We start from the raw sequence: 13,247 nt of genomic DNA on the forward strand, positions 1-13,247 counted from the left end.
GATAACTTCTTGAATACCAGTTACCGGTCGCATACTTTCCCTTTTTTCTTCCGGAAGTCGTCGAATTCAGTTCCATGTAACAAAACGAGAGTAATACCCGGAGTTTGTACTTGCACTATACTCACGAATTCTCGTGCGGTTTTAGTGGGGACGCGGTGGCTCAGTGGTAGAGCGTTCACTTCCGGTGCTTGGGGTCCCTGGTTCAATCCCAGCTCGTGCCGTTCTGCATTTCACCATTTCATTCATTTCTATAATCACCGTCTCCTTTAGCCTAACCGGCATAACCGTGGAACGTAAAACTTAAAGATTTCATTTCATTTTTTCTTCTGCGGTTTTAATACTGTGTATCTGTTTTAGCCTAAGGCTATGGCGCGTGCCACATTCTTTGCCCCCCCCCCCTTCCCCACTACCGTCGCCGAGACCCTTGCATGGCCGGTTTCACTGCAAAAACACTGCTTTATCGGACCTGTCTGCATCTCGAACATCTGAAAGCTATTTTTAAAGTGGGATGCAGCACCATCAGAAATCACTGGCACGGTTTGGGAAATTGTAGACACCTATTTTCACGTATTCAAACCTTTTTCTATAAAATATATTTTCGCTTTTCTTCGAGTATGTTTAGAATCTTGTCTATGACTATGAATACATGAGCCGAATCGTGTGTTTTATCGTCGTTTATTACAACAAAACTGTAAATTGTTTCATATTTCGGTGATAACTCTGAATTTCACTTTGCAGAATAACAGTCCAGTTTTCAACGAAGTCCACATGAAGTAAAATAGAATTTGTATCTTGAAATTTTATACGGTGGTTTTCGGTAGCAATTGATTCTCTTTGGATTTTCTTGATGTAGTCATGAATTACAATTCTTACAGTTAAACCGGCAATGTACGATACGAAAACAGAAAGTGGCACAGTTTTTTTTTTTTTTTTTAACGAGATCATTATTCTCCCATATGGCATACGTAACCACTTTCATTTTCATCAGGATCAATAATTAAAGACACCACACTTATTTTTTCCACTCCAGGACATTCACTATATTCTTGAAGAAGACAGTTGTCATTTTCTACGGATCATACTACTAAAGGAAATAGGTCACTCATGACAGCTTCAATACAGGTTGCACCTTTGATTTGTAGCAACGCAGTAGCAGCTAACTTAAAATTTGCACAATACACACACACACACACACTTCCCTCTCAGGTTGCGGACTGGCACACTTTAGTCGAATACTATAAAATTCCGAGTGACCCATTTTTATGCTGGAATTGTTCTGTTTAAAAATTCAGTAAATTTCTTTGGAACGCGTAAGAAAACGTTTCGATTTTTTAAAAACTTTTCGTCATTTTTCGATCACTGTAATGACATCGCACTTAATTGAGACTTTGTCTGGAGCATTCCAAATCATACTGAGGTAATAGTTTAGGCCTTTTATAGATCATCAGAATTCATTGGATGGCCATTTCAAGTAAACTTAAAATTTGTGTGTTTCGTAATCGTAATTTCCACCTCAGATTACTTCAGTTTAAGAAAACGAAGGAGTAGGGGGGGCTCATTTTACTATTTCAGAGAGCCTCTTTGTTCAAAATAATAAAAAACCAGCCAAGAAAACCTTTTATTCTTCATTTAATGAATATGAACCACAAACATCATCAAATCATTGCACTTTCATTGTTCCCAGTGTTGCTAACTGTGACATCAAAATTAGCGAAACTTCGCTAACTTTAAAAGGCTGCAGTTAATCCATGAAGCATTGGTCGAGAATGGTACTTGGTGTGTTTATTATTCAGGTAAAGTTGAACCATCTGACAAAATTTCAGAATTTTAAAAAATGGTGTTTTCGAGAAAATGGCGCCCAAAAATGGCGATTTTTGAAAATTTTACAATTTCTCGAATTTTTTGCGACAAAACGGTTGACCACAGAAGCGATACAATTTTTTTTCGAAAAGCGGGTAACTAGGTCTTACCAACCGTGAAAACAGAATTTTAAAATTCGAACCGGAAGTGCTCGAAAAAAATTCGCAAACTTCGACTTTTCAGATAAATTGACGTTCATTTGTTAATTTATGTACAAAAAGATACGCATGCGCAAACCAAACTATAATAAAATATAGTTTATTTATATCCCTATGTACCTACCACAACAAGAATTATAACTCTACCTGTCTCCATAGCCGAATGGTGAGGCTCCGAAATTGACCATTTTCCATGTCTTCTACAATTCATAAATTGTACTCCCCGTCTTTGATGGCCCATTACTTGACGGGAAAATTTTTTTCGACAAAACAAAAAAATATGGGTCTCTTAAAAACATGTCTAGTTGCTATAAAAAAAGTTTCAACAATATCTGAGATGGTGATGGTACCAAATTTCACAAAATTAAATCCCCACGTTAAGCGGGTTTGCATATCCAGGCTCCTAACTATGAAAACATTTACGCTCAGTTCAACCTCAATCATTTCACGAATTCAACCTGTTTTACGTATGTTATTAGGACATAATATCGATTGTACTTTATTCTAAAAACACTTTTATACATTGCAAGAACTATAACGTCCAAATTTTTACTGAGAACTCATAGTCGTATCGGAATAAACAAACGCGAGTATGGAACAGTAAACTGCTATAACAAAAGACGAAAGAAGATGTGCAAAGACATACAAAACGGTCGAGTGGTTTGGGTCGATATACCATCAATCACATGTTTTTGAGTTCAAACCCGGTAGCAAGTTGTTTCTTTTTTAAGTGTCTTCCTATTTTCATCCGGAGGCTGAAAATATTTCTTTGAGTAACTCATTGAAAACTTCTTTTGTTTCAAATTCGATTAGAACGGAACATTATATGAATTGCGAATCTTAAATCCATAGCTAAAAAAATGAAGTATACTCACTACTCCATTATCTTCTGATTTCTAACGAAAAACTATTTATAAACAGTGGTGACTTCAGAAAATTATCCTCGGGGGGAATTTCAATATGCGGGTGGAGGGCAAACATTGGTAGTCCACATTGAGCACGATTGAATATATGGTCCTGAAGGCGGAAATTTCTTAGCTCGAGAGGGGTCTCAAATTCTCCCTCAGATCACGTCCTGAAAGCATCATTGCTTAAAAGCTTTTCGTAACAAATATAATATAAAACTTGTTTCTCGTTCTACATTTAGAATTGGTAAAATCATAACTTATATAGGATTATAATAAAAGCATAAAAATTACAATACCAATCATGTATAAATTCTCCTGTAAGTTACCAACTTTGGGTCAGATTAAAACTCAAATATTTGTTTTCGGATTGCACTTAGAAGTAAGTCCTCTCTATATAATCCTGATTGGAAAGCCATGTTTAACACTAATTAATTAATCAATATTTATATGAATATTTTTTTTTATTTCACTATTTTTACTATTCAGCAGTATATACACTTCATTTCCAAAATCAAAATCTCGAAAATGCATATTGTACGAGTGCAGACTCGAAAATAAATGATTATTTATCATATATATTGGTCTCTATTCGAAATTCAATTTAATCGAATCCGACAAGAACGCAGACAGAAACATCGAGAATAGGTGAAAAAGAGAGAGAAAAAGGCGTTGTGCCTGGCGGGGACCCCGAAGTAAGTTCGAATGGTGCTTTACAACCCGAACGCCTTAGACCACTTTTTTTTTTTTTTTTTTTTTTTTTTTTTTTTTTTTTTTTTTTTTTTTTTTTTTACCACTGGGCTATGGTAACAACTGGTGACAGTAGCAAAGGCTTCGAGTAGTAGTTCTTATTACAGAATAACATTTTCTATTGCCTAAAATTTAAACCTAATTTACTTTGATATAATATATCTATTAATTTGTTACATGAACACGTTTTTTTTTTTTTTTTACTTTGATGAATGATGTATGTTATTGATATAGATTCTATTACACGTTCTTTCGTAAATATTATAGAAAGTATCAGGATTATTTATGATCTTTCGTGGAAATTGACTGGCGCATGCGCAGTACACAGACAGTTCAATTGGAGGGCGAGGAAGGAAATGCTAACACACTGTTAGAATGTTTCATCGCTGTGAAGTATAAAGAACAGCCAAAATGTTTTTACGCTTGTGATTGCGTAAAGAATCACCAGGTTAATGTTTGTCCAAGTTCTCACTAATCAACTGGACTCATGAAAAATAATTAATATTGTCATTACTGCACAATATGAAGAATAAAGAACGTATATTACACCACATTGTTCTCGAATTCGAACTTAGCTAAGGAAGGGACAATAAACAAAATGTGATTTATTCATTCGAATTGAGATACTTCAATGAAACTAGAAATTACACAATCAAAAGTAAAAATATCGTTAAAAAGACAATAATACTTTTATCCGAGATATGAAATAAAGTTATTAATTAACTGAAATGAAAGTAATATTGGGCATGATATAGAGTAAGAAAAAAAAGTGAATGTATTCTTAGAAACGTTCAAAGTAAATTCACAAATACTTTTTGAAGATATACTACTCTTCCTTTACGTTTTAACGAACTAATACGTAAACAAGCAAAGGAAAAGAATGAAGAACGAAAGTATTGCTCTTGAAAAAATATAATAAATAAATGAAACTTAAATAAATGTTTACACAAAAAATAACACACTAGTACTTCGTGTAGTCACCTCCAGAGTCAGTAACTTCTTGAAGTCTGGAGGGGATACTAGATACAAGTCTCGAGCAATGCGACGGTGTGTCACGAAAATGTTGTCACAGTTCCATAAGATGATTTTGAAGAAACGTTTGGTCTCTGTCTTCACGTCTCTCTTCCCATTCTTGCACCATGTAGGCCCAGAGATGTTCAATTGGGTTCAAATCTGGGGATAGAGGGGGCCACTGAATACAAATAAACTCTGGATGTTCACTTACCCACTCTCGTGTTTGCCGGGAAGTGTGAACAGCACTGTTGTCATGCATAAATAGTCTATATATTCTTCCTGTTCGGGGAAGTTTCTTTCTAAGGACGGTAACAACGTATTTTCGAGGATATTAATGTAAACACTGCTGTTCATTCTCTCAGGCACCGCAACCAAATCTCCAGGACCAGCAGCCGTCATGTATCCCCAAAAGTGTGCTGATATTCGTCCTGAACAAGAACTTCTGATAATATTTTGTTCAGCATACCTGGTTCCGCGCGGTCTAACAATATAACTCTGCCTTGTTGGTTAGACTTGAAAACCTTCTCGTCGGTCCAGATGAATAAGTCCCAATATGACTGAGGTTGGGTTATGTTATTCTGTGCCCATTCCGTTCGTCTGGCCTTGTGCGTTTCTGTCAGAAGAGTCTTCCTAGCGGGTCTTGAACAGTGTAGACCAGCCCCCAATAATCTTTTTCTTATTGTTTCGTGAGAACAATTATATTCTCTGGCTTTGTCCAAGAGGATTGACGTGTGGCGTAGAGGTCTGTTGATTACTTCTGTAACTAAAGCTTGATCTTGAGCTGCAGTTGTCACTTTTGGCCTTCCACTTCTTGACCGAGACCTGAACCATTCACCACCTTCTTCATGTCGCTGAACCCATTTCTTGACCGTTTTCTTGTCACATCCCAGATCTCTAGCAATCTGAGGCACAGTTTGTCCCGTTTTTGCTCGGGCTATGATTTCTCCTCTCAGAGCAACAGACAGTTCTCCACAACCTTTAGAACGAGGCATTTTGAGAACGTGTTAGAAATTTGCGTTCTGGCGTGTATGACAAATGTCGGTAAAGTGCATCTTTCTGTTTCTACTGCGCATGCACCAGTCAATTTTCATGAAAGATCATAAATAATCCTGACAATTGCTGTAATATTTATGAACGAATACGTAATAGAACCTATATTAATATCATTCGTCAAAGTAAAGAATACCGTAAACATAAAACAATTTCAACAGACTATTACATCAGGCCAAAATAGGCTTAAACTTCAGGGAATACAAAATAAATTTCATACTGTAACAAAAGAAGGAACATAAAACACGCTTACTATATTTCCAACTTGTCACATTAGCCGAGTGGACTAAGGCATTCGGCTAGAGATTCAGAGGCACCATTCAAGATTAGTTCGAATCCTACCACAGTACAATTTGGTTTTACCTCTTCTTGACGTTTCTGTTTGTGATCCTGCCGGATTCTGTTAAATATAATTTCGTAATACGCTAAAATATACGTAATATTTGAAGTTCTTAACCTCCCATTTTTACACTTTTCAAGCTCAATCGAGAAGAAAGAGGGAAAATGAAAGTACAAAGATTTACAATAATTACTTAACATTTACTGTCATTGTAATTGTGGATATTTTATTTATGAAAATGTATAATGAACTAAAAATATATTTAATAGGTCACATGTCTCCATTTTTCGATTCTAACTTGAAAGTTACAGTTTAGGCGGTGACATATCGAAGACCCAGGGGGTTGAGGGGGTTGTAACCCCTCCCATTGAAACTTTTATATTCTATTGAAATAAAAACTGTTTCAGTTTAAAATATTGGAAAAGCAACAATCACTGTGAGTGCAGGACGGTTTATTTATACTACGATTTATCACTTCCAAATCTGTAGAAGATGTGACTGGATATTGTGTATAATCATTCAAGAAATATAAGACAACGAAGGGACTTCGTAAACCCTTCACGCCACCCCAGGAGGACGAAGTGCGTCCCGCCGTCCCTCGGTTGGAAACTACTGCTTCCGAGGGAAACATTCTAACAGTGTGTTAGCGTTTCTTTCCTCGCCTTCCAATTGAACTGTCTGTGTACTGCGCATGCGCCAGTCAATTTCCATAAAAGATCATAAATAACCCTGATACTTTCTATAATATTTACGAAAGAACGTATAATAGAATCTATAGCAACAACATACATCATTCATCAAAGTAACGAAAACGTGTTCATGAAACAAATTAATAGATATATTATATCAAAGTAAATTAGGTTTAAATTTTAGGCAATAGAAAATGTTATTCTTTAATAAGAACTACTACTCGAAGCGTTTGCTACTGTCACTAGTTGTTACCATAGCCGAGTGGTCTAAGGCGTTCGGCTTGTAAAGCACCATTGGAACTTACTTCGAGTCCCCGCCGGGCACAACGCTTATTTCTCTCTTTTTTCCCACCTGTTCTCGATATTTCTGTCTGTGTTCCTGTCGGATTCGATTAAATTGAATTTCGAATAGAGACCAATATATATGATAAATAATCATTTATTTTCGAGTCTGCACTCGTACAATATGCATTTTCGAGATTTTGATTTTGGAAATGAAGTGTATATACTGCTGAATAGTAAAAATAGTGAAATAAAAAAAAAATATTCATATAAATATTGATTAATTAATTAGTGTTAAACATGGCTTTCCAATCAGGATTATATAGAGAGGACTTACTTCTAAGTGCAATCCGGAAACAAATATTTGAGTTTTAATCTGACCCAAAGTTGGTAACTTACAGGATAATTTATACATGATTGGTATTGTAATTTTTATGCTTTTATTATAATCCTCTATAAGTTATGATTTTACCAATTCTAAATGTAGAACGAGAAATAAGTGTAATATTATATTTGTTACGAAAAGCTTTTAAGCAATGATGCTTTCAGGACGTGATCTGAGGGAGAATTTGAGACCCCTCTCGAGCTAAGAAATTTCCGCCTTCAGGACCATATATTCAATCGTGCTCAATGTGGACTACCAATGTTTGCCCTCCACCCGCATATTGAAATTCCCCCCGAGGATAATTTTCTGAAGTCACCACTGTTTATAAATAGTTTTTCGTTAGAAATCAGAAGATAATGGAGTAGTGAGTATACTTCATTTTTTTAGCTATGGATTTAAGATTCACAATTCATATAATGTTCCGTTCTAATCGAATTTGAAACAAAAGAAGTTTTCAATGAGTTACTCAAAGAAATATTTTCAGCCTCCGGATGAAAATAAAAAGACACTTAAAAAAAAAAAACAACTTGCTACCGGGTTTGAACTCACAAACATGTGATTGATGGTATATCGACCCAAACCACTCGACCATTTTGTATGCCTTTGCACATCTACTTTTGCCTTTTGTTATAGCAGTTTACTGTTCCATACTCGCGTTTGTTTATTCCGATACGACTATGAGTTCTCAGTAAATATTTTGACGTTACAGCTCTTGCAATGTGTAAAAGTGTTTTTAGAATAATTCACAATCGATATTATGTCCTAGTAACATACGTAAAACAGGTTGAATTCGTGAAATGATTGAGGTTGAACTGAGCGTAAATGTTTTCATAGTTAGGAGCCTGGATATGCAAACCCGCTTAACGTGGGGATTTAATATTGTGAAATTTGGTACATGCTCTGCCTGAATTGAAATGGAAGGCACCATATATAGTTTTTCAATTTGATGGTGCATTGATAAACCACACAATACAGTAAGAAAGAATAAGCTAAAGCTTTTAACATTTACTAATACGATATTATACTTATTTAATTTCTACGAATTACATAAAATAAAAATTCTTATAAAACTTTCATATTTTTGGACCTACTCCCAGGTACTTAAAGTGGACTAACTGCTATATCGCCGGACCAATTTTCGAAAATTTACCAGATGAACTGGAAAATTTATTTTGGTTTGTAGGGAAGAGTGGGTGAAAGTCAGGTGAGGGAAATAGATTAACTTTAACGAAAATACTTGTTGTTAGTTTTTTTGATATTGTAAGCATCACTATATGCGGAGGCGGAAGGGACTATTTGGCGAAGCTACACTTGTTATGATTTATGGAAAAGGCAATATGAAATGGTGCGTGGTTATGGCAAGATTGTCACATATCGTGTTTGAGTTTTATCGTTATAAAAAATATGGAATGTCATTTGTTGAAATTGTGTGAAAATGAAACGAAATTTGAGAGTTTTACGTCCCATGGTTTGAAATTGTGTGAAAGGCATAGTCTACTAAACAGGCGAACACGTTGTAGTAAATGTTGAAACAAATTGAAACTACAGAAGAGAAGAGGAACATCTAAACAAACCTAATCTAGTACATTTTAGTGCTTTTAGAATCTCCCCTAAAGCTGTGCAACACATCAGCCATGCATTTTATGACATATAAAGTGCCTTCCCACTATCCTCGTTTCGACATATACCAAACCATCGCTAACACGCCTCCACCCTACGGACGCACGCCCTCACTAACGCTCGAGTACTCCTGATCTGAATCGGTTAGATAGCACTCGTGCTTTTAGTGGACACCTAGAACAAGTTGGTTCGTTTTATGCACAAGTTTCTAATCATACGTTCCACTCTATTTCGAACAATAATCACTATCAAGTGAGCCCGAGTCACAGCCTAGTATTTTGGGAGTTGAAATTTAATAATATCCTCTTTCTTCGATTCTCATGCGGTCCGGCGATAAAGTAGCAACACCATTAAAGCTTTTTTAATGCAACCAACATCAATTATTATCATGTAATAACTGTAAAAAAAAAAAAAAAAACGTTGTTTACTTCCATTCATGGTATCCATCTGACGTTCATTCATTTACTCGTTTTAATAACTCATTTTTTATTTACATTTTCTATGCAACGATACCATGTATAGGAATAAACTCTATAAACTGTGGCTATTATTATTATTCTTTTTTCTTTGTGTTTACAACGGTAACCACGTCAATTCATAAAACTTTACAGCTTACTTTATGCCAATATTCTTTACCGTTTTCCAATAAACATTGTACTTGTTCAATATTTCCTGTATGACAAGCCAGCAATAAACGTTTCTCGTTATCCATTCATCAAATGAATTAAATCTCATGCACATTATGTGCCTGTGAAACTACTATCATTAATCAACACACCAGTTTTAAACTAAACACCTCCATAAACTTTGGTGTACACACACACACAGTGTTCGTAGGTTTCCGAAAGAAAATTTCCCTCGAGTAACAAAAAATTTCCCTTTTCCTAATAAATTTTCCCTAGTTTCTTGATTATCAAATTCGATGGCAGATGTTATGTGGTAAGATTCATTAAAGGAAGCGGCAACCACATTTGTTTTATTCATTTGCTTTTTGTTTCTATTTTTTTTACCATTTCCTTCATTTTTTACATGAAGTACACATGAAGTACACACAAACACACCCAGCCAACAATGAACTTAAATTATGCTACTTTGAACAGACTCTCTCTCACACACATACACAGTAGCGGATCCAGGATTTGATCAAGGAAGGGGCTAAACCATAGTTTGCCGCTTTATCCAGCATAAAGCATAATTGAAGCCCATTTTATCCATTGTATACCAGAGCGTCAAGGGTGGCTATAGCAGGGGCGGATCCAGGACCGACTTCTGGGGGGGGGCGGTGGGTTGTCATACTGCTACTTTTAAGGGCTCCAAAGTTTGGTATGGGTTTTATTTATATATATAAAATAAGAAAGTTTCCTCTTATGGGGGGAGGGCGATCGCCCCGATCGTCCCCCCCTGGATCCGCCCCTGGGCTATAGCCCGTATAGACACCCTTGGATCCCCTCCTGTACACACATACTTACATATTTGCTCCGTGGCTAAGCGGTTAGCGTACGCGCCTTTGCGTGTGAGTCCCGGGTTCAATTCCCGGGGGAGCTAATGTGGTTCCAATTCCATGTTAATCAGAAGATCCTGTATCATACAGCCTCGCTACTGAAACGGACGTTAAACTCAACATCAACTCAACATACACAAACTATTGCTATTGTGTTCGTTTATTACTTAAAACCAAAGAAAAATTAAACATTTATATTGGTCAATAAGTCAGCGTATTTCCCTGGATTTTTCTCGTTTTTACAAAAAATTTCCTTTTTCCCTTTCTGCTAAATATACCTATGAAATTTTCCTAGATTAGGGAAATCTCCCTCAAACTACGAACACTTTGCACTAAGGCCTTTTCTAAATTTAAATTTTATTCGCTCCGTATAACCGAATTACATTTTCGTACTCACAACCACTGGTATGTTAAATAAGGATTTGCAACAACGCATCGCAAAATTATCGTTTTATTTTAATATAATCGGAATAGAAGTGATAATTATTTTACATATGATTTGCGATCCATTCCTCTGCGTTAATCTCTGGAGATTTTCCGAAGGTTGTTACGGAATGTTCCCCATGATATTATAATTTATTTAGGCCTTAAGGTAGCGGTTCGTGTTAAAGAAAATCAATTTGCAATAATTGGCATAATACACTCCTTGTTAATTGCCTTACCAAGTAATGAACACGTTGAGGAAATAGCAGCATTGTAACTACGATGTGACAGGTCTTGTTATTTATTTGACGTAACAAATGAGAGTAAAGAATATGTAGGTTTCATTTGGGTTTATTCTTGAATATATTAAAGTGATACTATATTTATTCCTCTGATGTAGGTAATTCACTTACGAAGTGACAAGTTTTCGAATGGGTGATGAGAAAATTGGGGAAGAAGTTCTCCCAAAAGAATGAACTTGAAATTCGTGCTAGCTTGAATATGAACCCCTAATAAACCGCAGATACTTCTGTAGCGGAATGGCTTAAATGGAGGATTTGTAGTTTACAAATCTGCGTTCGAACCTAGGTGATGCAATTTGCTTTTATTTATGCACTGTTACAAAGGAATAGGAGAGAATTGGTACTCCTTAACGTTGAATACTGAAACTACACTTCGGCGAAGGACGTTCTTGGTTGAAGAGGGGACAGGGCGGGGACACGTTCACAAACGTCAGGATGGACATTTCTGACAAAGATATATGCGATGGTGGGTCCTGGGGGTCCGGACCTCCCCCGAAATCCCGACTATTTTGTAATTGAAATAAAAGAAACAAGAGCGTGGGAATCAGAAATTGCCATTGCATACTTATATATAGTACAGATGGTTTTAAAAGAATATCGTAACATTTAGGAATTATACAGTATAGTATACTTGTTTGTAGTTGAGTTAGTGCACCAACCGCGTTGGTTTAATAATACTGTTTGTTTTGGTTTTCCTCTTTCATGAATTTTGTTTTAAATATATTTGTGTGCCTTTTTTTATGCAAATACGGTATAATGTTTTGAAGCACAGACTGTCCTATATCTAACAATCAATTTATTTTCGTCTTATTACCCCAGGGGTAAAATTGGATCTGAGAAGGTAAAGGGCGGTAGCTAGCGGCATGACGTCACGCCGTCCCCTGCCTATCGTTGCCCATTGTACTTTTTAGTAACTGGGAGACGCCGTACATATTTTTGGAGGTGGGAAGACGGCATCCCCTCGCGTTTCCCTCACTTTTACCCCTGAAAAGATACACCAAATCAACAACATTAAAAAAAAAAAAGGCGACAGCTTTTCGAAATTTTAAAACGGGGTAGAAACATTTTCTTTATGTTTAATTTCTTGGATTTAAAATCAAAATATAGGTATTTCTCAAAAAGTTTTCTGTTTGCTGTGAACCTAATGATTTGTGATTATAGAATATTGCAAGCATTATTATTAATTTATAAGCCCCATAAAGCCAACAAGGAGTAGCTGTGCCGCAGTGGCAGCGTTACGGTTTCGTATTCGGGAGGTCCGTGGTTCGATCCCCGAGGCCAGCCATCGTGACAGGTTATTTCACGGTTTCCCTCAGGCAAATGTTGGGATGGTACGTTCTTTATCGGCCGCACTTCCTCCTCTAATTCCTTCTTCCTTTCCTTCCTCGGTTCCTTTTTCCGTTTGTGTGCTCGCCGAGGGACGTCATCTTTTAGTCACGTGAAGGGCTGATATAGCCAAACTTGCTGAAGGGCCTATAAAAATTCTAATCCTATCCCATCCACAAAGTCGATGGTCTTATTACTAATTGGTGACACTTTGTAACAATTTTTCAGTGTACAATTATTATTTACAGAGTTGAAATTTTGGTTCACGTGATATTTGTGTTTGGATTCACCATCGTTGCTTTACGAACACAACAGAAAGCAAAATGAACACTGCTTAAGTTCTCGGAAGGAGCACTCAGTTTACACATTAACGATCGCTTGAATCCCCTAACTACCCTAATCACGTAACGTTCACTTAGGCCATGTAGCATAAAGTGCTAAAATCCGTACATTAGTCTGACGTTGAAGTAAAAGAATTAACTTAGCGTTACTAAAACGTTTGCTGCAGTGGCGGCGGTTGGGCGTTAAAAGTGGGGGGCAAGACATGATCTCAATATTTATATATCAATGTTAGTTTTCCTGATTTCTTCTAACATTTTGTTTGACGAAAGATTGTATAACTATTAGGATACTCTCTTTTCC

General features: G+C 36.3%; 1 protein-coding gene across 3 annotated transcripts in view; it reads right to left on the bottom strand.

Moving 5' to 3' along the window:
• Positions 1-9,879, bottom strand: part of LOC145674129 (ankyrin repeat and SAM domain-containing protein 6-like) — a 56,430-nt gene extending 46,551 nt beyond the window's left edge. Inside the window, exon 1 of one of the 3 annotated variants that reach the window (XM_081743960.1) lies at positions 9,690-9,879. In XM_081743960.1, the coding sequence (XP_081600086.1) occupies positions 9,690-9,765 (76 nt within the window). In that variant the 5' untranslated portion in view covers positions 9,766-9,879. Of the gene's footprint in view, positions 1-9,669 lie in introns of all 3 variants that reach the window. The other 2 variants (XM_081743958.1, XM_081743965.1) reach the window with 2 other exon arrangements.
• Positions 9,880-13,247: the final 3,368 nt, after the last annotated feature.

Source organism: Thermobia domestica, chromosome 2 (assembly GCF_964235325.1).
Source record: "Thermobia domestica chromosome 2, izTheDome1.hap1.1, whole genome shotgun sequence".
NCBI classification, from domain to species: domain Eukaryota; kingdom Metazoa; phylum Arthropoda; class Insecta; order Zygentoma; family Lepismatidae; genus Thermobia; species Thermobia domestica.